General features: G+C 40.6%; 2 protein-coding genes across 4 annotated transcripts in view; one reads left to right on the top strand and one right to left on the bottom strand.

Moving 5' to 3' along the window:
* The window catches only part of CD96 (CD96 molecule), a 99,708-nt gene that overhangs the window by 30,601 nt on the left and 41,626 nt on the right, over positions 1 to 27,481 (bottom strand). For 2 of the 3 annotated variants that reach the window (XM_011222500.3, XM_011222502.3), the window contains exons 6-8: positions 17,292 to 17,382; positions 15,110 to 15,298; positions 7,749 to 7,841 (exon numbers count right to left, since the gene is read on the bottom strand). In XM_011222500.3, coding sequence (XP_011220802.2) covers positions 7,749 to 7,841; positions 15,110 to 15,298; positions 17,292 to 17,382 — 373 coding nt within the window. The remainder of the gene's footprint in view (positions 1 to 7,748; positions 7,842 to 15,109; positions 15,299 to 17,291; positions 17,383 to 27,481) is intronic. The other variant, XM_019797620.2, reaches the window with a different exon arrangement.
* On the top strand, positions 22,105 to 23,399 carry LOC105236761 (zinc finger BED domain-containing protein 2). The gene has a single exon (XM_034658119.1). It carries the CDS (start codon positions 22,190 to 22,192, stop codon positions 22,850 to 22,852), a length of 663 nt encoding a protein of 220 aa, XP_034514010.1. The 5' UTR covers positions 22,105 to 22,189; the 3' UTR covers positions 22,853 to 23,399.

Below are 27,481 nucleotides of genomic sequence, written 5' to 3'. Positions count from 1 at the left end.
ACTTATCCTACACATCACATCGGTTTCACCCCCATTTCTCACATACTCACAGTCACAGCGGCTCTTCATTGGCATTCTGTTCAGCCCAAATCTTCCGCCCATAACTGAAGCTCACCTTCCTCGGGCTCCCCCTCATCTAAGCAAGCTGAGGCTCTCCCAGCAAGCACCGCAGCACTCACCCTGCCCATCTTCTCATGCCTGACATTCATTTTATTTCTTTACTCAGGACAACTGTCTGAAGATCCAACTCTCCTCTTTCTTCCATCTGTGTCTATATTTCCTTCCAGCCCTCTGTGCAGACTTCCCCGATTCTACCCTCCTCTGTTCCCAGCACTCATGTGTTTGGGCAGACTGGCAGGCTTTCTCTAGATCCCCCTCTCACTTTAAAACCCAACATCCCAACCTGCAACTGATCTTCTGATCTGCTTCCCCCTGTGATTGACATTTGACAATTGTGTCCAATGGCATATCGTCCAGTGTCATCCCCCAGCCATTCTGACATGCTTTCTCATAAATCAGTAGTTTGGTTACATCCCCTAGGCAGCTGCTTCCTTCAGTCTGTACCCCTCAGTGTCTGATCCCCACCCACTGAGTATTACGTGTCCTTACTTGGACAGCTAGCCAATGGTTAGGGTCTGACTGGACCTGGTATTTTATTTGAAGTGTTCAGGAGTAGAAAGATCTAGACTGAGGATCAGCTAAAGCTTTAGAGGAGGCTAAATATCAAAACCAACACCATTAGGTCCAAGGGTTCATGTGCAGACATAAAAATCAGAAACAGAGCCAAAAGGCCTGTGGCCTGGAGGAAGGTGCAATGGGAAGATAGGTAAGTAGGTCGTGCTGGAGTGTGAGCTCTATGCAACGGGGGCTCTGCCTGTCTTGTTCATCACTGTATCCCAGCACCTCTAAAGTTCCTGGGACCTTCCAGGCACTCAGTGTGTATTTTTTGAATGAATGGATGTCTTGGATGATTGCCACCATCGGGGCTGGCATTTCTGAGACCTCTTCTATTAGTTACCCTGTAGCCAGTTCAAAGCCAGAGTTAGAAGGCCTAGGGAGCTACTGAGAGCACCGGGGAGCCCCTGAGTTATGCATTGCCCCACGTGAGATTGGTCAGGTGTCTCTCATTGTTCCATCCCACCTGCTTGCCTCATCTCCCCATTCAGCCTGTCAGCTTCTTGTGTTTTCCTAGGACAGTGCTGCCGATGCAGCCGGGGCTCTGAAAACAGCCATCAGTTCAGGCTGAACTGCGCTGCGCTCCCTGGGTAAGTCTTGCAGTTTGTCATGAGTTACAAGGTTCTCCTTCTCTAGTCAAAGAATATTGTTTCCATTACCTTACATTTATTTCAAAAATATCCTTAAGCCGAGGAAGAAAAAAAATACAAGCTGGATGTTTGCAGCAAGACATGTAGCTTAATAATTATGACTGACTTATAGTGCATTCCATCTTAGAATTTGGAATGAAACCACAGCCTTTTGAAGCTGGTTTTCATGACATGTTCCATCTTGCTTCCTTTCTTAAAAGAACACAAAGGGTGAGTCCTTTTAGCTTCTGAGACATGAGGCAGCCAGTCATCATGTGATTTCACAATTACCCTCCAAATTTCCAAGACAAAACTTGAATTTTTCAGTTGTAATTCAGTGTTTATTCTAAGAAAATAAGTTTTATTTAGCCTAAAAGAGGTTTAACATTTTTTGACATTTTAGACTGAAAATTGTTTCAAACATAATTTGTTGTTACTATTTTGATAGAGGTCAAGATTTTGTAAAGCGAGAAACAGCTACTCTTATACCTGCGTCTTGATCTAAAATGGTTTCTCAGTCTTGGCACTACTGACATTTTGGACCAGATAATTCTTTGTTGTGGAGGCTGTCCTGTCCTGTGCTATACAATATGTAGCATCCTTGGCTTTGGCAGGTAGCACCCTCCCCCCAATTGTGGCAACCAAAAATGTCCCCAGACACTGTCAAATGTCCTTGGGGGAGGGGTGGCAAAATTTCCCTGCTGAGAACAACTGACCTAGAACAGTCCTGAGGTTCAGTGTGGTAGGATCTTATTTTAAGGAGCTCTTATGACTCTCCAGAAATTTCCCAACTCTATCACCTTAGTGTGATAGCAGATCAAGTAACAGTTTTTTCCTGCTTTTAAACAAGGATGTTCATTTGACTGTATTCTCTTTCCCTGTCTAATACTAGAGCTATTTTATATTGCAGGCTCCTTAAGGTAACAAATGTTCTTTTCCTTTCCTTGAATTTCTTCACAGAAATAAGAATGGTATTTGGTCTGATGGATGCATTTAATGTATGTCAACTAACCCCACGGAAAACTCAGCTAGAAGAAACTCATTTCCACTTTCAACTGGTAGAAGGTTAATGTCACGAGGGCATAGTTGTTTTCTCTTTTGGTCACTGTTATATTCCCAGTACCTAGAAGCATATCTGGTACACAGGCACGGCTAATAAATATTTGGCAAATGAATTATATCACCTCCTTTCCAAAAAATATTTATTGGGCTCCCAGCCCCATTTCCTAAGGGATAACACTGAGAATTCTTAGGCTGGGGCTTAATGCTCTCTTTATTCTGCATTTTCTAATCTTCTTCCCTGCTTCTCTGCTACACAATCCCACCCCCTGACCCAAGCTTATCTCCTAATATTTTCTCAAATTCCCATAAACATCCTTGCCAATGCACAACTATTCACTTTGTTCTTTTTGCTTAGAATGTTTTTTCAAGCTCTCAACTGAGTCAAATATATGCAACACATATTTAAAGGGTCAGTCATCTTATTCCCTCTCCTTGGTAACATTTCCTGACCCCAAGAACCCATAGGGGAATCTCCTTACTCAAAGTCCAAAATTTGCTCGTTGCACCTCTCCCTGAGTATTTTAATTCTATAAGATGCAGTACCTTTCACCTTACTATTTTGAATTATCATTTTCGTGTGCACATATCATCTCTTTCCAAGTATGTTGCAACCTTTTTGAAGGCAGAAACAAATTATCATCTCTTTTCAAAGACATCATGGAGTCTATTAAATGACACTTACATAGTGAAGGAACAGTATTCTCATTAATTCTTTCATTCATTCATTTATTCATCTAGCACTTTTGCATGTCTACTCTGTGCTGGGCATATGTCCCCTGTCTTCACGATGTGTTCAGACCAGTTGGAGAAAACCTGGTATCAAATGTGGTAAGAACTAGATTTGAGTCAGAAGACTTGGTGTGAATACTAACTTTGCCACTTACCAGTTGTGTGGTCATCTCAATGACTTCATCTGGAAAATGGGGATGATAATGCTTGCTCTGTCTGCCTCTCATAATAAAGATCAAACTGTATTGCATTTTATGTGCAAATATTTTCTAAATGACAGGATACGGTCTTTTTAATTTGTCCACAAATTCTTTGATACCCTTCCCTTCAAGAAGTGGAGCCTAATTCTCCTCCTCTTGAGTCTGAGCTGGACTTAGTGACTCGCTTCTAACAGGTGCAATAAAGCGAAATGATGCTGTGCAATAAAACAGCAGTGCAACTTTTGTCTTGGTTACTCCATTTTTTGAAGTACTTGGTCTGAGGGAGGGCAACTGTCACGATGTGAGAAACCTTATGGAGAGGCCCGTATGGTGAGGAACTAAGGCCTCCTGACAACATGCTCAAACTTGGAAGCAGAACCCTCAGCCTCAGTCAAGCCTTCAGATAACTGAAGCCCCAACCAACCCCACTTGACTATAACCTCATGAAAAGATCTGAGCCATACCACCCAGCTCAGCGGCTCCTGGCTTTCTGACTCCCAAATCCTGTAAGACAATATGTTTTAAACGTTGCTAATTTGGGGGGTAATTGATTAGGCAGAGCTGGATAACTGGATAATATGTGGAGACTAAAGAAAGGGAAGGTATTATTTTTGACTATGCTAACATTTGCTGAATGAGAACAACATAATCTACTAGAGTTTGTTGCTGAATGATGAGTTAGAACGGAGGAAAAAGCAGCTTCCCATAAAAATTGCAAAACATTAAGAACCAGGAAAAATCAGATGCATGTAACATTTCTGATGGGTGATTTGCAGACACTTCTCACCCTGCCACATGCTTCATTTTCTGAGAGGTATCAACCTGTGACAGTGGCTTCAGGCTATATGCCAAAAGGCTACAGGCTGAAAGAATTGTTCATTTCTCCTGACTGCTTTTGTTTTATTTCATTTTTGGTTCTCATTTTGAGCTAAAATGGATAGTTTTAATTAAATAAGAAATGAGAACTGTACTTCTCCTCTCCATAGAATATACATTTTTTTATACTAAAGATAGTAACCATAGTTCTTTGTTAAAAACAAAGGCTATAGACGTGGGAATTTATGATTTGTTTGCATCATTGTGACCTTCTGAAAGTCACTGCTATCTCTTTGCCATAGTAACACTGACCCAGCCTGGCTTCCATTATTAATAATGCCACTGGGAGGCTGAATTCATAGTCCTCACTAGTCAACTTTGTCAAAATTAATTTGAACCAGAACAGATTTAAATTTAAAACTATCTAACTACATCTGGTCCACAGGATGCCCATTTATAACTAATTTCTTAAACACCCCACTGAGAACACAGTTGTGGAGGAAGACTGTCAATTTATTAACCTATTTAATAATAAATACAGAATTTAAATTTCTCACTGCATATTTATTGACCCTAATTTTGCCAGGGTTTCAAGTGAAGGGCTTTGGAAGCTATGTTAACTCTTTAAAGCCATAAGAATAGTACTTAATATGTTTGCCTAAAATGTTATAGATAATAAAAGAATATGAATCATACAAATTTTCTGAAAATATTTTATCAATCTGTTTCATTAAAGGATTGATAGCTCATGGAAAATAAAACAGTGCAGTCATTAGTTGACAATGACGTGCTACTATATATAGAAAATCCTAAAGACTCCACCAAAAAACCACTAGAAGTAATAAATGAATTCAATAAAGTTGCAGGATACTTAATACCCAGAAATTAGTAGCTTCTCTATATACTAATAAAGAAGTCTCAGAAAGAGAAATTAAGAAACAATTCCGTCTATAATTGCACCAAAAAACAAAAACAAAAAAACCTTAAGAATAAACTTAACCAAAGAGGTGAAAGATCTGTATTCTGAAAACTATAAAACACTGATGAAACAAATTGAAGATGACACAAATAAATGGAAAGGATTCCATGCTCACTGAATGGAAGAATTAATATTGTTAAAATATCTACACTACCCAATGCAATTTACAGATTCAGTGCAATCCCTATCAAAATACCAGCATAATTTTTTCACAGAACTAAAACAAATAATACCAAAATTTGCACACAACCACAAAAGACCCCAAAATAGCCAAAACAACCTTAAGAACAAAGCTGGAAGTACCACAATTCCATTTTTCAAGATATCCTACAAAGCTATAGTAATCAAAACAGTATGATACTGGCACGAAAACAGACACATCGATAAACCCATGCTTATATGGTCAATTAATCTATGACAAAGAAGGCAAGAATACACAATGGGAAAAAATCTCTTCAACAAATAGTGCTGGGAAAACTGGAGAGCTACACATGAAAGAATGAAACTGAACCATTTTCAAACACAAAAATAAACTGAAAATGAATTATTGAAGACCTAAATGTGAGACCTAAAACAATAAAAATCCTAGAAGAAACACAGGCAGTAATTTCTCTGGCATTGGTTGTAGCAACATTTTTCTAGATATGTTTCCTAAAGCAAGGGAAACAAAAGCAAAAATAAACTATTGGGAATACCTAAAAATAAAAAACTTTTGAAACAAAGGAAACCATCAGTAAAACAAAAAATTAACCTACTGAATGGGAAAAGATCTATGCAAGTGATATATCCAATAAGAAGTTAATATCCAAAATATTTAAATAACTTATAAAACTCAACACCCAAAAAATGAAAATCCAATTAAAAAATGGGCAGAAGACATGAACAGACATTTCTCCAAAAAAGGCATCCAGGTGGCTAATAGAGGCATGAAAAGATGCTCAACATGACTCATCATCAGGGAAATACAAATCAAAACTACAATGAGATATCACCTTACACCTATCAGAATGGCTAAAATCAAAAACACAAGTAACAATAAATGTTGACAAGGATGTGGAGTGCACTGTTGGTGGGAATGCAACCAGTGCAGCTGCCATGGAAAACAGTATGGAGGTTCCTCAAAAAATTAAAAATAGAACCGCCCTATGATCCAATAATTGTGCTACTGGGTATTTACCAAAAACCCCCCAAAAAAACTAATTCAAAGGGATACATGTTGGCAGCATTATTTACAACAGTCAAACTATGGAAGCAGTCAAAGTGTCCATTTATCCAGATCAATGTATAAAGAAGATGTGATATATATATAATGGAACATTATCCAACCATAAAAAGAATGAAATCTTGCCATTTGCAACATGGACAGAGCCTGAGAGTATAATGCTGCACAAAATAAGTCAGAGAAAGACAAATATCATATGATCTTACTCGTGGAATTTAAGAAACAAAACAAATAAGCAGAGGGAAAAAGAGAGAGAGAGAGACAAATCAAGAAACAGACTCTTAACTATAGAGGACAAACTGATGGTTACCAGAGGGGACGGGATAAAATAAGTGATGGAGATTAAGGAGTGCACTTGTCATGATAAGCACCAGATGATGTATGGAATTGTTGAATGACTATATTGTACCCCTGCAATTAATATAACACTGTATATTAACTAACTGGAATTAAAATAAAAACATAAAAATAAAATAAAATAAAGAACTTACACAACTCATCACCAAAAAACCAAACAATCCAATTAAAAAAAATGGGCAAAGAACCTGAACAGACATTTTTTTCTACAGAAGTTATATAGGGAAACGCAAATTGAAACCATACTGAGATATCACTTAGCCTTGTCAGAGTGGCAAAATCAAAAAGACAAGAAATAACAAGTGCTGGAGAAGATGTGGAGGAAAAAGAGCCTTTGTGCACTGACAGTGAGAATGTAAATTGGTACAGCCACTGTGGAGAAAGAGTATGAAGAAAAAATAAGAAGTGAAATACCATATAATCTAATAATTTCACCAGTGGATATTTAAAATGAAAACACTAATTCAAAAAGATATATGATATGAACCCTATGTTTATTGCAGCATTATTTACAACAGCCAACATTTGGAAGCCACCCATATCAATAGATGAATAGATAAGGAAGATGGAATATTACGCATCCTTAAAAAAGGATGAGAGCATGCTATTTGCAAAAACATGGATGGATCCTGAGGATATTATGCTACTTGAAATGAGTCAGACAGGAAAAGACAAATACCATATGATTTCCCTTATATGTGGACTCTAAAAACAAACACACATAAACAAACACGTCATATCAGACCTATAAATACGGAGAACAAACTGATGGTTGCCAGAGGGGAAGGGGGTGGGGAATGGGCAAGACTGGTGAAGATGAGTGGAAGATACAAGTTTCTAGTTATGGAAGAACTAGGTCAAAGGATGAAAGGCCAGCATAGGGAATACCGTCAGTGGTGTTTTAACAGTGTTGTATGGTGACAGACAGTGGCTACCATTGTGCTGAGCACAGCATAACACAGACAGGAGTTGAATCACTATGTTGTACACCTGAAACTAATATAAAATTGTGTGTCAACTATACTCAAATAAAAAAAAGAATTAAAAAAAAGAAAGTAAGACTGTGAAAACATTCTTACTTGTAGGAGATACGCTGTTGACTGGAGAAGGTCGGGTGCCAAGGGTTGATGGGACAACCTCAAGTGGAGGGCCTGTGGAAGAGTTCGCTGAGCCTGAGAGGATGAAATGGATAATAATGATGAACAAAGTATTGTAATAGAAAGAAGATGTGTTGACTTAATTTCCCCCACAACTGTATCTGTTCATCTCAGAAAGCATTACTAAAGTCTGTTATATGTAAGGTGGTAGGGTTTCGTGGTGGAAGACGTCAGGCTGTCTTTGAGGACCAGAAGCACAGGTAATAGGCAGGGAGCCAGGCTCTGTGTTGAGTGTAGGGCACCGTGGGGATGCAAAGAAAGGGCACCAGCCAAGATTGGGAGGTCAGGGGAAGCTTCCTGGAGAAAATAACATTTAACCAAGCCCTGGTAAAACAATTATAGCAGCTAATATTTCAAAGTATTTGAAAGTAATCATACAATTTACAAATCTGCAAGCCTGTAAAATTTTATTGGCAAGAGGAGAAACGATGATGTAACTATCCAACTGGAAGAAACACCAATAAGCCTAAGATTAGTGGTATTATTGGTTTTTCTAAAATGCCTGTTTTTGTCAGAAAATTTTTATCTGGCTGTAACTTTTCTCAGTGTGTGTGTGAACAGGTAAGGATGAAACAGAGGCTAGAATATATTGTTTTATCATATTATACATTTATGTCAATTCCTTAAAGCTCCCATTATTGAACTGTAAAATAGCCCTATGAGCAGTATAAAACAATTTAAAATGTCAGAAGGATCTATTGACTTCAGGAAGGTCTGAGTTAAATATGGTTAAATGATTTTGAGGCTAGGGAGTTTTGTGATTTTCTAGATATAATGACATTGGGTATAGTGTCACGCACCTGATGAGCTGTGTCAATTATTTGGACATTCAATTATAAATTAAAGTATTGATTCTATTCTATTATTTATTTTAAGAGAAAAGTATAATTATATAAGTCATGTCACCTGACAGCACATAGCACATTGGAGTGGATTTGTGTTTTGCAATCGAGGTGTACCTATGTTTTATTTTCAGTGTTGGTAGTGTTGTTATTGCTGTTGCCTGTAGGTGACACTTACAGCTGGCTCTGACTTGTTATCATATAAATGATCCCTTGCTATTAAGCTCTGAGGAGGTGGGTGTGGGGTGGGGAGAAAGTGACCTGGAAAGTATACAAATAGGTTGGTGGAATGACCATCCTCTTCCACCCATACTATCTGAAACATGTTTGAATACTTCAGCACGACATTCAAATCTGATCATTATTTTCCTCCCCCCCGTTACACTCCCCACTTCATTTCCCAATGCTGCCTATCTTTTACATCTCCAATCATACCTGCAATCCAACAGGTGACATTTCAACCCGATCTGTATGGATTCTTGCTTTCTGTACATGCTGGTTTCCTTATACTTTCCCACCATAAACTGTCTGGTATGCACCTTCTCAAACTTGAAGAATCCCAGGGATCTTTGTGATGTGCTCATAGACCTCAATATTAAACCTAGCAAAGGCCTTATTATTCTACATCATCAGTATACCTCTCAAGAGAAGTGATTGTGTTGCTTCTCATGGTATTTCTGGTTCCTTGCAAATGCAAGTGGATGAATGAATGCATATGGATTCCTTCTAAACATTGAAAGAGAGAAGACCAACTTTAAGTACATATCTGACTGATGGTCCATAATAAGCATGATCTTCCAGTCATAACCTTAATAAGCGTGGGACTGGAAAAATAACGCCTAAGTGTTTTGCTCTGTAGATTGATTGGAACAGAGGGTGGCAAACCATGGCCCACAGATCAAATTCCACCCTCTGCCTATGTTTGTAAATAAAGTTTTATTGGAACACAGCCATGTCCATTTGTTTATGTAATGTCTATGGCGGATTTGTACTTGAATGGCAGAGCTGAGTAACTGTGATGGAGACTATATGGTCCACAAAACATAAAATATTTACTGACTAGCAGATAAAAACAGAAAATGTTTGCTGACTCCTGGGAAAGAAGATGTTGATAGGTTAGCTTAATTCCAGATTTCTACAATGGGAAATATTTATTTTTCATTTATTGAATATTTCTATTCTAAGATATTATTCTGCCATATTTAATACCACACAGCTTTGTAATCTAAGGGGTTCTTGGCACACATATTCTTACAGTGTATTAGGAAGTTGCTACTGCAAGATTTGTATTTTAAGATGAACTCTTGGCTCTGTAACAAAAATGATGCATAGCTATTAACATGAAACCTGCAGCCAAAAAAACAAAAACAAAACAAAACAAAAAAACCCATCTTCTGGTCTTCTGGTTTCAGATTGTCCTGTAAAGTAGAAACTCTGCCTTGGTCAAAACAAAACTCAGGGGGTATAGAAAGAAGTGGCTAAAACCTAACAGAAAAAAAACTATTTCCCAAAACTCAAAAGCAGAACTTAAGCAGAAACATGTCAGCCAGTTTCAGACCATTACATCTGCCATCGTGTTGTAAGGGATTCAGCAGCTCGTCTAAAGCAACGTCATCTGCTCCTGAGTGTGCCCTCTGCAGCGGGCCTGGCAGTGCTCAGGATCACCCTGGTGGGCAGCAGTGGACAGGTGTCTGTCTGTCCCACAGAGCAACTGGTCAGTTCTAGGGCTTCTTCAGAGCTCAAATCAGCCCTTAGCTTGTCCACCTAGAAATGAACTGAACTTCAGGCCTTGCTAGATCCTTGCTTCCCAAAATGTGGTCAGGGCCTCTCGTAGGGACTGTTAGAAATGTAGACTCTCAGGCCCTGCCCTTCCACCTCAACTTAGTGAATCAGAATCTGCTCTTTAACAAGATCCTTGGGTGATTCCTATGTACATTAAAGTCCTTAACTGATCAGTCCTTAACCGATAAAGTCCTTAGGATTCCTAGGATCAGTCAGGGTATGAGAAAAATCATGAAATAGGAAGTATTTGTCTGGCATATTCTGCCTCAATATTCAGTGGTTTCTCACCCCACTATTGAGATATCCCTTTGTAATCCTTTCTCCATATTCCAAAATATACATGCACACTCTAAGACATGACTCATCAACCCTTAACTCTCTCTCTATCCCAAATGGAAATCCATTTAATGATGAATAACAGCTGATAACAGCAAGAATACTACCCACCCCAGGGGGTATTTGCACTCAACTTTTGTTTTAAAATTAAAAAAAAAATCACCTCCACCTCAAACCATAACAAAACTACACAACTCTTTGTATATGCCAGAAAATTGACCCTATAGTGCTATAATTTTAGACATTCTGATAAGCGAGGCTAGCAGAGAAGCTACCTTAGCCCCTCCTGCTCACCTAGCAGTCTTGAAATTATAGCAAATGCCCTTAGGCCATGTGATTGATTACCTTCCCTTTGAATATTTATAGATCTTGCATTCTTTTCTAGAAAGGATAGAACACTCCCACACCTCCTGAAACAGGAAGCAGACCCCTTTGCACAACCCCCCAGCACTGAGATAACATCTCCAGCTGGGACCACCAAGTCCACACATCATCAAGAAATGTTACAGACCACTGCACTCCCTTACCAACTGACTTCCCTGAACCTCTTTAAAAAGCCCTGGGCCAAGCAGAAACCTTGGAATTGGCCTTTGGACAAGAGTCTGCCTTCTTCCCAGGTGGCCAGCCTCCTGAATAAAGCTCATATTCCTTTCCAATCAAAACTTCTCTTTTGAGTATTGACCTATTGAGCAAGGGGAAGTCAAACTTGGGGTTTGGTAACAACAGGGTGGGATATTTTGGAAAGAATTTTTAAAAAATATACTTATTGTTGAATCACAGGAATCTGTAGGCCTTGGTACTCTACAGCTAAAGTACCGTTAGTGACGAGCTGCTGATCACCCTACCCTGACCCTTTCCTCTTCCAAGTTTCCTAGAATAAGAATCACTGAGCATTTGAACTTCCTGGGAGACTGCGAGGTAGGTGGGGAAGGGAGCATCGCAGAGGACTGTTAGCTTGCAGGCTTCCAACTCTTCTCTGGGAACAAAGGGGAACAAAAGCTCCTCTCCTCTTACTAAATCTTCTTTTTGCTCTGTAATATTCTCAGAATTTCTGTACTTTAGGTTTTTCTTCTGTATTTTCATCTCAATATCTGTCAACAGTAATGGCTTGATAAAGCAATAACTCTTGCACAAGGCGTCAGAAGTTTTCCCAGGGTTCATAAAGCACCCAGCAGTACTACCACAGGCAGAAAGCCGTTTGGAAGTAAGTGTTTAAGAACTCACAACAAGGAAGGGGGTATGATCCAGTGATGACATTACTTTACAGAGGCTCAATTGCGTCTTCTAAATCATTCCCAAAGATACATGCTAGAATGTGACTAGAATGTAAGCTATAATTTTTGGAAACTGAACTCTTCAAGATTTATTGGCTTTAATATTTGATAACAAAGGATAAAAATTCATTTGACAATTTAAAAATAACCATCTGCTCAGAACCTAAAATTATACTAAATCAATGGCTGTCCTGTAAAATTGGAATTATGGTATGCTTTGGGTACCAGGATCAGTGCCCTTCCTTATTATCCTAAAATTATTCATTATTTTCTTTTTTTTTTAAAAGATTTTATTTATTTATGTGACAGAGAGACAGCCTGCGAGAGAGGGAACACAGCAGAGGTGTGGGAGAGGAAGAAGCAGGCTCCCAGCAGAGGAGCCCGATGTGGGACTCGATCCCGATCCTGGAACGCTGGGATCACACCCTGAGCCGAAGGCAGACGCTCAACGACTGCACTACCCAGGCGCCCCTATTTTTATTTTCTGATCTTAAAACTTAGCATAGTTCAAGAGAATGAGAAGACAAGCCACAGACCGGGAGGAAAATAGTTGCAAAAGACTCAACTGGTAAAGTACTATTATTCAAAATATACAAAGAAGTCTTAAAACTCAACAGTAAGGTATCAACCAACCTGATTTAAAAAAAAAAATAGGCTGAAGACTTTAATAGACACCTCACTAAAGAACATAAATGGATGGCAAATAAGCATATGAAAAGATGATTCACATAATATGTCATCAGAGAAATGCAAAATCAAACAACAATGAGATATCACTACACAGCTACCAGAATAGCCAAAATCCGTAACACTGATGATATGAAATGCTGGCGAGGATGTGGAGCAACAGGAACTCTCATTCGCTGCTGGCAGGAATGCAAAATGTTACAGCCACTCTGGAATACAGTTGGGTAGTTTCTTATAAAACTAAACATACTCTTAGCTACAGTCCAGCAGTTGTACTCCTTTGTATTCACTCAAAGGAGTTGAAAACTCATGCCCGCACAAAAACCTCCATGTGGATGTTCACAGCAGCTTTATTCATAATTGCCCAAACTTGGAAGCAACCAAAATGTTTTTCAGTAGGTGAACAGATACATAAACTGGTACACGCATAAAATGGAATATTATTCAGTACTAAAAAAAGATAGGCTATGAAGCCATAAGACAAAGGGAGGAACCTAAATGCATATTACGAAGTGAAAGAATCCGATCTGAGAAGCTGACATACTGCATGATTCCAACTATATGACGTTCTGAAAAGGCAAAACTGTAAAGACTAAAAAAAATCAGTGGTTGCCAGGGGTTGGGGGTAAAGAATGGATAGATGGCGCACAAAGGATTTTTAGGGCAGTGAAAATTTAAGGCTGTTTGAAACCACTGATAGGCGCATGTCATTATACATTTGTGCAAACCCATAGAATGTACAAGACCAAGTGTGAATCCTAAGATAAATTATGGACTTTTGGGTGATTATGATGTGTCAGCTGTAACAAATGAACCATTCCAGTGAGTGAAGCTGATAGTGAGGGAGAACACACATATATGTTGGAGGGTATATAGGAAATCTCTGTACCTTCCTCTTTTACCCTAGACCTAAAATTGCTCTAAAAAAAAAAATCTTTAAACCAAGAAAAGCTCAGTTTTAACATCCAGAAAAGATTGGACTTTCAAACATGGTTCTGTCTGTGATGGGATTTAGGAATTTAAGGTTGTTTGGTCTTTAGCTCATGTCCTTAGTCTGCCAAAGTTACTGGCAAATCTATATGAGAACCAGTTACCTTTACTCTATTCCAAGACTGTAGCCCTTAACTGTGTCCAGTCTTCTAGAAAGGAAGTGCATTTACTTTGGAGGGAATTAGACAAAATTGAGTATGGATGTTCCGGTGTAAACCCATGACCATTTCTGAATGATTAACTCAAAGTTCATGGGGAGATTGTGTGTGCGTATACACACACACACACACACACACACACACACACATACACAGCATTATAGGCATGATGCTGCTTGTCCCAGATTCAGAATGGCACCTGCTGCTGAATAGTGGGGATGGATTTGCATTGAGCCACATACCTTTCCCATCCAAGACTCCCAGGAACCAACTGCCTGAATTTGTGAAAGGGCTGGATAGGACCCAAGACGCAGACAGTGGCCTTGAAACAAAGGGTAACATTCCTTTATAAGCTATCCTGGGTTTTATGAGTTTGTTACAGACTACAATATCTCTGAAAATAGGATGGTGGTAAAAGATGTTAATGGTCCTGCAGAGTTGTAATAATGGCTAACAAATCTGCTTAAGTATGACTTAACTGTTATATATGCATGTTTGATAGTTGTCATTACAAACTTCTATTTTTTATAGGCAATCTGTGGTCACTGTATTTGTTGAGACATTTGTTCACATCTTTTATGTAGTAAAATCTCCATTATTTGGTAGGGTTTAGAGTAGTGAATATTCTGGTTAATCAACTGCTGTGATAAGTAGAATGATCCTACATATCAATTTTCAAGTCATAAAAATTTTCAATATGCCAAATTCTGTGTTTCACCTAGGGGCATGAAAATCATTAGGCTATAGCCCTTAACCTCAAGCTATTTATATCTCATACATGGCTTATCCATTCCTAAGTATTAAAACTATAATTGCTATATATAATTGAAGGTTTTTAGTGACTCAGAAGGGATTTTAGGATTTTAAGAATCTCTTTTGATCATCAATATATTACTGTTAATTTTCATTATATGGTACATTAACAAAAAATTATTATTAATGAAATTGGAAAAAAATTGCCATATTTGCCAGAAATTCTCAGAAACAGGAATCAGCTGCTTTTTATTTGAAGAAATTCTTTTAAGCAGAGTCCCATTGCTTTGTCAAAAAAGTTTTGATAGTATGAAATTTAATAATTTTGAGTTGTGTAAAGAGTTTTCCGAGATTAAAATACCATGAAAATAATGAGCGTTCTATTTATTCTAATTAAAAGTGTTCTGAGCTTATGGCAGTCTTGCCCACCCCTGGCTGACCTTATTAAATAGACAACTCACCCAAGGAAAAAGTGATCTTTTCAGAGGAGATATTCCACACTTTATTTCCGGGGACTGGAGACAGAGCCATACACCAGATGGTCAAGTTGCTTGATTGGCCTGCTTTATTACCATACACCCTTGTCAAAACAGACTTCAGCTCCAAAAATCCACCTTTGTCTTTTCTCTCTTCATTAGTAATGTGTATTTCTACAAGACAGATTCGGAACAAGATCAGTCACCAGTGTTTTCTGTATGAGCCATAAAATAATGTCAAGGCATGGCTGGGATGGTTCAGTTTACAGTAACAGAGTCGAAAGTGGTCAAACCACAGCTCCTGCACTCTGAGGGTTTACTCCAGCAGGCCAAAACTGTTAATCTAAACTGTTTTGCTCAAGCTCATACATGGTATTGATCCATGGTCAAGGTACAAAATGTATTGATTAATAGTGTTGCTTTATTTGTGACCATGGATCCAAGGGGGCTGGGGGCCGGTTGTCCTAGCTCACCAGCATTGTTTATTGACAACAGTGAGATTGATGATTTGCACCTGACCTGGGCTAGAACCTGGGAAGGCCCTGCTGTCGAGTCTGGTTACATAGCAGGAATATGCCTAAGTAAAATATAAAACAACCTCAGCTAAGACTCCATTTTGGGCTCCCCACTTCTGAGGTGTTCTGTGCCATATTGGTCATCCGCCCTTTAAAAGGAACCCCATGCCTGATTTCACTGGCCCTCTTGCTGTAAATCCATACATGTCATGTATATCCTTACTTTAATGGTGTCGTTATATTGTATCTCTTTCCTGAAACAAGCTGTAGATTTATAACCGTTGTCATTTTGGGTCCTGTGAGTCTCCTTTAGAAATAGAAACTGTTTAACTGCCACTGTTACTTCAACCTCCAAATAACAAACATGGCAGCAGGAAATTAATGTAAAACCATCTGTCACTGTAGGCCAGAACTTTCTGAACACTCATAGCTTTTTTTTTTACACTATAGGCTCTAAATGCTAGCTTTGAAGTTGTTACTTCCCAAGGTAACTAAACGCAGTTGTACCACACCGTCTGGCCTCGTGGCTGGCACGGTAACCGGCACATCAAACCAGGGCTTACTTAACAGCAGAACATATCTGTAATGACCTTTACGAGATATTTCAGGATTGTAGCAATCATTATTATGGGTGAATTGTTTTCAAAGTGAAAAACAAAACCAGTAATAGTCTCAAAATGAATCAAGTGGATCGATACGATTGTTCATCAACATGAGCTTTTTATTTTATCAGTTAAAAATAATAATGTAGCAAAAGCTATGGGACTCAGTTACTGTTGAAAACATTTTGAGCTCTGAGAAAAAAAAAAAATGACTCAAGAAAAAGGAGAAGGGCTGTTGTTCCGGGCAGGAAATGGTTGGGATCGTTCTGGCAGTTTCTGCCTGTTTGCTACCTATGAAAAATAATGGCTTTGTATGTTCTCACCTGAGCTTGCCTCGATGTGTGTTCCTTCTCCAGGAATTTTTAATCCTCCTGGAGGAGTTCCTTGTCATAAAGCCCAGTCCTTTATGAATACTTCCTCTAGTTTTCCCCACCCCACCCCACCCCACTCAGAGCCTTACAAGAAAAAGTAGAAAGTATTTGTTTATTGATTTAAAGCAGTGGTGCTAAGTTATTTGAACTAAATGAAATTATTAATAAATGTATGTTGAATTAAACTTTTTTGCCCTCATATAAAAGATCTGCTTTTACTAAGAGCTGAATAAAACATTAGTGTTTATATGTGAGTTAAAGAAGTCAGGTGTGGGGCACCTGGGTGGCTCAGTTGGTTAAACATCTGACTCTTGGTTTTGGCTCAGGTCATGATCTCAGGGTCCTGGGATCAAGCGGGGAATCTGCTTCCCCTCTTCCTCCCCCTCTGCCCCTCCCCCTGCTTGCGCACACACCCTGTCTCTCTAAAATAAAGAAATCTTTAAAAAAAAAAAAGAAGTCAGGTGTATTTCTTAATTCTGGGAAATGGGACCCACACCGCTCCTCTCGGAGGCCGCTAGATGCCGTATCAGAAAATGGCATCTGGAAGGCAAGATGGTGTTTGTTTTGGAAGGAGAGCTGTTCTTAAATGCCAAGATCAGCTTGGGTAACGGCAATTTCTCCTCTTCTTTGTTTTCTTTCTTTCTTTGCCAAACCTATTTCCATTGACTGATTTCCTTACCTCCTTCTTCACCTTGAGGAAAGCCTCCTTCTATAAACCACGTGAGATTTGCTGTGGGAAATACATTCTTCAGGGAGCAGGTAAATGTTCTCTGGGGGGTAAAGGCAGAATATAGAAAGGCTTATTTGCAAATTCAGAAGAAACTGGTACCCCTTCATCCCCACCAACCGTCACATGAGGCAAATTGGCAGGAAACGATTTTCTCCACTTTCAATAAAGCTGTGTTTACCTTTTGGAGGTTATGGGAAAATGTGAGCTACAAATAGGTTGTCTCCTAAAGAGATCTCATGAATTCATGGCTGGAAGCATAGGTTAAATTATGAAGAATCTAGGACTAGACTAATGTTGCAAGTCTGGATTCTGGGTTCTGGAGAAGAGAGATTGCAACTCTGTATACGAAAAATAAAATAATACTAAATGGAAGCGAAAGACTAGAAAGATGGAAGAAGCTCTAACAGGCAGAGGAGAAAAGAATATTCTGTTAAACTAAAAGCTAGAAGATACCCACATTTTGATTGTTTCTATTCCCAAAATAATGTAAAGTATGATTTGTAGCAACAACCACAGAAACCATTATTGTAAATATCTCACTTTTGACTTGTAGAGAGTTTATGTAATTGATTTTTCATTTTATCATCTTAACAACCCTATAGGGCAGGTATGGAATGCCTTATCATTGCCATTTGGCAGATGAGGAAACCAAGGCACCGAATCACAGGATGGTTAAAGGGAGGGGAATGTAGTCAATGGCACAATTGGGAACTATGTTACTCCAGTCTCAGTCCAAGATGTTTCCTGGTAAAACACATTGTACTGAAATATGAAAGAGATAGAATAGGTAGCTTAGAGGTAGGGTCAGTTATGTTTTATTTCCAACACTGTATTTGCTCTTTGTGAGATGGTAGTTTATTTCAACAGCCTGGTGAAAATATCCAGTAAGACTTATTGGGTCCTCATCATTTTATCTGAGACACTGCAAAATTATAATCCCATTCATAGCTATTTGTTTCCTCATCAAGAGATATATGTATTTTACATACAACCAGCCCTGGTTCTTTGTTCTCAAATATTTTCCACATGGATGGATTCACTAGTTAACTAGTAAAGAAAAATGAACTATAGGTAATAACCTGGTGTGCCAGTTTCCCCACAGACTACTTACACCCAAAGAGTCTGGTCCTGAGCAGAGTTGAGAAACCAAATTTAAGGATACGGAAGTAGCATTTTTCTGGTGAGGTCCTACTCAGGAGCAGTTTAGCACCCTCTCGTACATCCCTACGAAAAGCCCAAGGAAATCATGAGGCTTTCAGAGGGGCCGATCTGTGGAATCCAAAATGGTAGGTACTGAACACTGCAGCTGCCAGTTTTTCTACTCATTCCACACTTGACAGTGGGGACACGTGCCTCACCAGCAATGCAGATCCATGACATTGTGTCACTTTTTGTCCTGGAAAATCAAAAGTAAAACCAGATCCCCTAAAATATATTCTTATTTAGTAGAAGAAAGAGAGTTCAATTTATTTAATCCAATAAAATGCCAAAGATTGATCTTCATCTTCAGGTGGTCCAGGAAGGGAATGTAAGAGTTACAGGAAATGAAATGTTAAAAAAAAAAAAAAAGTGGTAAAGGTTTTTATTAATGCCAATACCTTTTTTTAATAATAATTTTTTATTATGTTATGTTAGTCACCATACAGTACATCCTTAGTTTTTGATGTTAAGTTCCATGATTCACTATTTGCGTATAACACCCAGCGCACCATGCGAGATGTGCCCTCCTTAATAACCATCACCGGCCCATCCCAGGCCCCCACCTACCTCCCCTCTGAAGCCCTCACCTTTAACCACTGTCATGACTCATTTTCTCCATGCTCGGTTAACCCACCATAAGATGATGATATGGTAATATCAGGAACAAGTAAGGGTTCCATTATTTTATAAAGTCAACAGGCCTACTGAAGAAATCTCTTGTCAACTTCATAAAAATATTAAAAAGTTTTAACTCTTGTGGATTCTCTGAATTCAGATTTTATGGAGTGATTCAGATTTCGAATACTCTCTACCACCTCCAGACTGTGTTCCAAGATTTTGGTTTCAGAATGTGGTTCTTGTCCTAAACACCTCCCTCCAAGTCTCTCTAAAATTGAAAAGCCACAGACTTAACTAGTTCAAACTGAAGTCAAACCTCTTATGAAAGATCAAGTTTATAAGGTTTTGCTGAGCAAACAGAGCTATTGCTGTTTGGGAACTTCCAAATGAGTAAGAAGAAAAACATGTTAAATTAAAAAAAAATATATATGAAGTAAATACGGACAAGAGTCTGTGTGTACACGCCTACAAACGTCCACACACAATCCCTCTGTTGAGAAGTCAAAATCCCTCACTCACTTAATGTGTGGCTGTTGCACCCAAGAGACAAGCCAAAGAATTGGTTTCTCCAACACACTGTTCTAAGTACACACAGAATATGTGCACAACAGCACAAAGAATGATGCAGTAAGTGGCAAAAAGTATTTGGGCAGTGCTGTAGGAGAGCAGAGAAGGGTGAACTGTGGGAATAACTTAGAGAATGGAGTTATATTTTGCAGACAGGGAAGAGATGAGCCTGGATTCCAGGCTCTGTGGTGGTCTGTGGTGGTCTGTGGTGGAAAGTAGTGGGGGATTCACGAAGATGGATAGCCGGAAAGGGGTCATAGGCCTACGCGGGAGTTGGGCACATTGTCCCGGCAGCAGAGGGAAGCCAGCGGGAGGCTGGAGTATGAGAAGGTTGAGAAGTCAGGAAGAGTGAATCCACATCTGGCTGTAAGCACTATCATCTCCTTTTTTCCACAGATCAAAAACTGGAATGCTGACCATTCATATATTAGCCCAGACTGAGTTTGCCTAAATTTGGGCAGAACCTTTTCAAAAGGGCTTTCCCTAGAATCTTTTTTTTTTAATTAGTTTTTTAGTTTAGAAAGAGGAATCTTTTTAAAAAAAAGTTCCCCTATTTGTTTGCCAACTCTTCATTTCTGTTTGGAGTCTTTCCTCCCCTCAACCTTCTTTCTTTACTTGAAATTTATCTTTCAGTCTTGATCTGTTTTCTACTCTGCCATTTCTATCTTTTCCTCTATAACTGGCATTTTTCTTCCACAGACACCTTCTTCAAAACGTTCCTGTCTCCTCTTGGTAGGTTCTCCTTCCTAAATATACATATATATATAAATACAGCATTTACGTAAATATAAAATTTTTGCTTAAACTGTGACTATTCTTTTATTTCACTCTAACTGAGGATACAAGCCAATAGCAATTCAGCTTTTTCAGTTCTAGCTACATAATATAATAAAAAGCAGCCTCAAATCAGTCTCTCAACTTGTCATATTTCTTTAAACTTGGGAGGTTTCTTTTCACTTAATCTTCCCTTCCCTACAAGTTCTTTGGCTTTTCCATTGACAGTATCCAAACCCAATGCTGAGATTCATGGTCCAACAATTGGACAAATATTTGAAAGCACAGATGTCCTTGAGGCCTGTGGTTTCTCTACTGAAATCTCACCCTTTTCCCCCTTCAATATTTTCCTTTGCTTAAGAGGCCAGATGATAGAGTTATCTGAAAACAGAGCTAAGACTTGTAGGTGCTTGACTTACTGTTTTATTACCAGCCCTGTGCCAGGAACATCTGTTTTTCAGTGGTGGAAGGGGGGCGGAGAGAAAGTTTGCATCTGTGTGTGGGCAGGCAGGAACACCCACTTGGGAAGGAGGCTTCCCTGGACGTGGGAGGGAACAGGAAGTGCAGGTGCCCTCCCCACAGCCTGCAGGAGCACTCACCGGGCACCAGAGCCCTCAGAGACACGTTCGGAGCCTTGCTTGCCTGTAAGTACCCCCTTGTAGGGCTGGGGGTGGGAGTGTTTCCTAACGCTTCGGGGTTGCAAAGCTTGATGAATAAGGCTCTCCTTTACTTAAGAGATGACCCCAAAAAGGAGAGAGATGTCTGGCTATTTTTCACAGTGTGATTTAATTGTCCATCTATTCATTTCAATGGGGTGTATCAGGCAAACATCTGGAGTAAGCTACTGTGGGGAAGGTCTTATCAGCTCTCGGCTTTGCAGGTGACGGTGCCAGGGAAGGTGCAGAGTAAGTTACTTGCTGAGGACCGTCAGGCGACCAGTCTGCGGAGATGGGCTCCACCTCTTTCTCCTCTGTGCGGGCCAGCTCCTCCTGCTGAAAACAGCTAAGTCTGCTGTTCCTAATGCTTAGAACCTCAGCCCCAGAGGGAACTCTCTAGGGGCAAACTGACCTCACACTGGGAACTTTATGACCCAGAGCTTGGATTACCTGGTGCAACAGTTCTCAGGAACTGCGAGTGTCTCCCACATCAGCATCTCTCTGGGGCGTGCTTCTCCCTACTCTGAGGAAGGCCAGTGAGGCCCCAGCCCTGGGGGTCCAGAAAAGCCTGAGGGTTCGGAGCCTCCAGAACCCATTTATAGGCATCCAGGAGCACAGAAACAGTGGAAGCATCCAGGAGGGAATCGAGAGAAAACCCAAAATTTCCAATGTTCAAAAACGTGCGTGGAGGTGCTTGGTGTAGAGAACACTGAATTCACTGAAGAACTTTGTGACTTCTGGACTCATTTGCTTTGCCTTTCTGGTCTAGACAAGGAGGGATCAATACATATCTGGGGCCTGGAGGGAATGTACATGGGAGCCTCAGAGGCCATTTTGTGTGGCTCTGACTCACCCTGACTCTCCCGTGAAGCAGACAGGAGGAAACATCACACCACTCAGGCGTAGCCAGCCTTTGACCACTGTTGTGAATCCCCAAGAGATATCACAGTCCCTTCCCAATTACTCATTTCACTTTAGCTGTGGTTCAGCCAAGGCTTCTGGCTCAAGGAAAGCTACAGAAGAGGAGACAGGATGAGGCGGGAAGAGGAGGAAGAGGAGGAAGAGGAGAGAACGAAGATGAAGGCAAAAGGAGACCTAGAGATGAAGGAGGAAGAGGTAGTCAGTGAGAAGGGAGAACTGGTTGGCCCTTTCGCGAGTGCCATGCCCACCCCTACGCCGCACAACAAGGGGACCCGGTTTTCTGAGGTATGGGAGTATTTCCACCTGGCGCCTGTTCGTGCTGGCCACCACCCCAACCAATATGCCACGTGCCGCCTGTGTGGCAGGCAGGTGAGCCGTGGCCCCGGGGTTAACGTGGGCACCACAGCCTTGTGGAAACATCTGAAGAGCATGCATAGAGAGGAGCTGGAGAAGACCGGCCACGGTCAGGTGGGGCAGCGCAAAGACCCGAGGCCCCAGGGGCCCCAGCTCCCTATGGGTATCGAGGGTGACTGGGCCCGGCTCCTGGAGCAGGTAGGGGCCCTGGCTTTGTGGGCCAGCCAAAGGGAAAAGGAGGTGCTTAGGAGGGAGAGGGCAGTGGAATGGCGGGAGAGGGCAGTGGAAAGGCGAGAGCGAGCCCTGGAGGAGGTAGAGAGGGCCATCCTGGAGATGAAGTGGAAGGTGAGGGCTGAGAAGGAAGCCTGTCAGAGGGAGCAGGAGCAGCCTGCCGTGGCTCATCCCTTCCATTTTGTGTAATCAGCCCGGGAGGCATCTATTCTGAAAACACAGACTCGAGGCTCACAGCAAAGAGCCACGTTAGCGTAAATAAAAAGTACTTTGTTTTTAAGAGAAAGAGTGCATAGAATGAGTTAATCTTGACAGGTGTCACCTGAGCCAACACTTGCCTACAGGGTTCCTAAAGCCGTCCTGATCAAAACTTCAAAATGTAGTAACTGATGATAAATGTTGTCTTGTCACCATGGGTCTGTGAGTTTGGGTGCAGAATGTACCATCCTGTCGCGTTGATGCGTGAAAATAACGGGATTTATGCTTTGCACTTGGTTTTGGTGGAGCCGAGGGTTCTGATAGTTGAGGCTGGTTAGGTCACTGGAATGTGCCCACGTGACCAGCTCACTCTAGGAGACCACACCAGGAGCGTAGCTTAGGCTTCCTGGGGCCCAGGCATTTGCACACATCCTGGTGGTGAGTTGAGAACTGGGTACAGAGCTCGTTCTGTGGGGCCCAGCTGTGGAAGGACATAGAAGCTTGCGCCTGAGATCTCGGGTCCCGTCTAGTGCAGGTCTTTCCCCCACCAGTGCTGTGTTGTATCGTCTGCTCATATTAAAGCTGTGTCACCAGCAGAACCTGTCTGAATCCTGTATGTCTTTTCACCAGCCTAACACATACGTCATTAATGTGTAATCAGCACAGAGAGAATTAAAGACTTTTCAACTCACTCGGATGAAACATTAAGAACAGAGGATACAGAAACTTATTCATAAATATTTTAAAAATACAATCCAATTTCATCTTAAGGTCTGTTAAAGAGGGAGCTCATGAGGAAGAGATGAGAGAAACTCAGAAAGGAAAAAGTAAAGGTGGCAAGATGGGGTGAGGAAGGAGAAATAAAGAACAGAGGTAAAAAACCAAAAGAAAAAGAAAAAGGGATAGAGGAGAAGTGTGAACACAGGAGAGAGACAGAAGCCCCCCCCCCCCCCCCCCGCCAAAAAAAATTTCACCATGAAAAGATGAGGGACTGTGACTGCCTGGGAGACTGAAGGACAGAGAACACTTTCCTAGGTTCTGAGGTCAATTTTAACACTTAGGGTGCTTTTGTTTTGTCCCCACAGACCACTCATCCATTTGAGTAGTACGTGTGGGATTTTATCCCTGTCTTTGAGATGCTGGCTGCATGCCAATTGTTCCCTGAGGGTTTTTTTTTTAATGTTCATTTTTAAATACTCAGAGATGCTTTGAAAAAAGGGAACCTAATAGTCTATAGGGAGAGAACAATTCCCTGGGCTGTTGAGAAGATGCCTAATATGTTCACTCAGGAATAGAATAAAACCAACTGGTGAGGACTGTGGCCTTTATGCTGGAGCTGACTTTTATTTTGAATGATTCCTCTAGAACCTATTGTGTTTTTTTGTTTTGTTTTTTTACTGGGTTGGGGGTGGGGTGAGGGGTGATGGGGGCTGGGAAAACAAGAGCTAATAAATACGGTCTGTCATTATCTCGTAAATAGGCCCAAGCCCTTTATGGGCATCAGCTTTCCAGAAAGCGTTCAAGATCCTGGTATAACAGTGTCTTCTTGCCTCGCTCTGTCCTTACTTGTATGTGGCTTCCTCTTGGTGCTTGTTCTTGGACTGTCGGCAGCTCTAACAGCCACGTCTGTCTTCCCTGTGCGCTGTTTGTAGAGCAAGCACAAGTCCAAACACAAGCTTGTGAAAAACCCAGGCTGTACTCAGGCTTATAATCTCCCTTTTTTCTAGAAACTTGCCTGACGTTAGAGATTTCACTTCCCATATGGATTCCCAAAGGGGTATGGTGCCATTTTAAGGTCTCTCTCCAGCTCAGGTGAAAGCTCAGGGACTCACCACTGCAAATGATGATGATGGCCACTGGGAGTCCCACGGCTGGACATTGGAAATCAGAGCCTTATTGCGTCATAAGATGCAAGAGAGAAAGAAAGAAAGAAAGAAAGAAAGAAAGAAAGAAAGAGAAAAAGGCAAGTGAAGGAGAGAGGAAGGAAGGAAGGAAAAGAAGGAAGGTCAGAAGGATGGATAGATGGAAGGAGAAAAAAAGAAACTCTAATATCTAATCTTAAGTACACACATGTACATTTGAAATGGTGTTTAAGAAGGACAAAGAATCCACAAAGTTTCAGGCTTTGCAAAATCACAATTAAATAAACAGCAGCTATGAAAATCTGCAAACAGCCACCAGACCTATGCTGCTGAATGGTAACTTGTGTTTTTAGATTATGGTGTCTGCTTCACATATTCTTATGACTTTAGCTTCTCTCCATTTTCAGGCTTTTTTAAAAAGATTAATTATTTATTTTGGAGAGAGCATGCACGAGCGGGGGGAGGGGCTGAGGGAGAGGGAGAGAAGCAGACTCAGCTGAGCGTGGAGCCTGACACAGGGCTTGATCCCATGACCCTGAGATTATGACCTGAGCTGAAATCAAGAGTCTGACATTTAGCCTACTGAGCCACCCAGGCGCTCCCTTTTCAGGCATTTTAACCCCACTACTTTTGTTTCCTGTTTCACGTTAGGTAGTTCTTTTTCTATTTCTTTTCACCTAACTTTCATCAAACATAATAAAGTTAGAGAGTAACGAGGACGAGCCCCGCGGAGATGATGGCGTTGAAGCACAAGGCAGAGGCATCAACTAGAGACATATGTGGCTCCTGGAAAGACTGAACTGTGGAGTAAACCCTGGAGTTTCCATGCATCTCTCCTGTGCCTTCTTTTGCTGCCTCATCAGAGTCGGGTACGCAGGGCCAGGGCTGTGGGCTGATGCTGTCTAGGCCAGCATCTTTTGTTGGAACAAAGTCTGGTACATGAAGGGGCCCCGTGGCTTCAATAAAGACTCCCTTCCCAGCTCAGCAGTGGGGGCGAGGCTGTGCGCCACACTGGGGCCCTGGTGGAGCTTCCCCTAAACTCACAAGAATATGACAGCCACAGGTGTGACCCTCTCCTTGGACAACCCTGGCTGTCAAAGCCTGAGAAGCATCATTGTTAGGATAATTTGGGGGCTTTTCTATTTTTCAGGAAAACCCAATTAACCATAAACTTTATCGCTTTAGTAATGCTGGGAAAACATAACTCATAACTGACCAAATCCTTATTACTTTAACACCAAGGGCTGCTGGTGTCAGGAATATGTAAGACATAGTAGGCATCCGATATGAACATGTTGAATTAGTTAACTTCTAAGGAATGAAGGGGGGTTGGAAATTACCATTAACCAACACTTATGGTTGCCAGATGGTAGATAATTTGCATATGTTCTCTCATTTGATCTTTATATTACTCTGGGGGGGCTGGGATCATTGTCCCTGCTCACTGATGAGGAAGCTAAGGAATCGAGGTCCTAGGGGCCAGAATTAATAAGTGATGGAGGAGAATTCAGACCCAGGTCTATCGGATTCTGCAATCTATGTTCTGTTTTTTCATTATCCCACACTGTCTCCTAAAATCAATCACACAGGAGATTTATGAATATATATTCAGATGAAGGGATGGGTGAAAGAGAATAGGTGAATGATAAATAGTGGGAGGAAAGAAATATTCCCGAGACATCTATTATGCGCAATGTACTCCATTACTGTGCATAAATTTAATTCACCTAAGAATCCCATGAAATATTAATCTTGATCCCAGTTTTAAGTGACTTAGCTGAGACTTGTGGGTTAACTACTGGATGAAGGTATGTAGCCAGGGAGTGGTCAAATTAGGACCAGACGTTAGTTCTCTCTGCCCCTGAACCATGGGCTCCTCTCATCACACCATCCTGCCTGGAATCAGGCATGCTAAATTCTCATCCTCGCTCTGCCCTTTATTAGTGACTCAGTCAGTTGTATAGACTCTCCAGGCCCCAATTTCTCATCTGTAAAATGACTGATGCCCTACCTTTTTCAGAGGCTCACTGAGAGCATCACATGATAAAAGCATGTGAAAGGACTTTGAAGAGTTAAGAAGCTATTAAAAATACAATGGGGACTCTAAGAATATTAGGGTAAAGAATTACTAATGTTTGGCAAAATATTAAAAGATCCACAGACAAGTTGTATCCTGTTGCTGGTTATGCAGAGTTGGTGAGAGATTATTCACTAATTCCCCAGGAAGGAAGGTTCTCTGATTTTCCAGTCAGAACCTAGGTAAGCATGGGTACAGAAGAGGAAATCTGATAACATGTAAGAGAAAGTCCTTTTTCTTTTTAACTGGAATTCTTGGATTCAATCTTATGGTTCCATATCTGGATTGAGTCCTTATTACCTGTAAACATTGGCATAAAGAACCTTCAAGAAATCCTTATAAGAACAAAAACACCTATCAAACATTGTGCCATTAGACTGTTTTATTTAAACTTTTGAAATGAAGTCCACTAATAAAATTGGAATTAACTGTGGAAGAACAAAAAATTTTAAATCTCCTTTATATACTCAGGACTACAACAGCAATTATCTAAGAGACTAACACATAAAATCAACGGAAGACACAAGTGTATTCTCATCTAAAACCACCCCACAGAGTTTGAACTATGATTTGTATGCAGCTATCAAATTAAATGACTGATATTCAGTGGGATCAGAAATCATAAGTTATTTAGTGTTCATAGGACTAGACGAAACTAGACTATGAGTGTAATTTTCTCTC

The sequence above is a fragment of the Ailuropoda melanoleuca genome, chromosome 1, assembly GCF_002007445.2.
Source record: "Ailuropoda melanoleuca isolate Jingjing chromosome 1, ASM200744v2, whole genome shotgun sequence".
NCBI lineage: Eukaryota > Metazoa > Chordata > Mammalia > Carnivora > Ursidae > Ailuropoda > Ailuropoda melanoleuca.
This window is presented reverse-complemented; position numbering and strand designations above follow the sequence as displayed.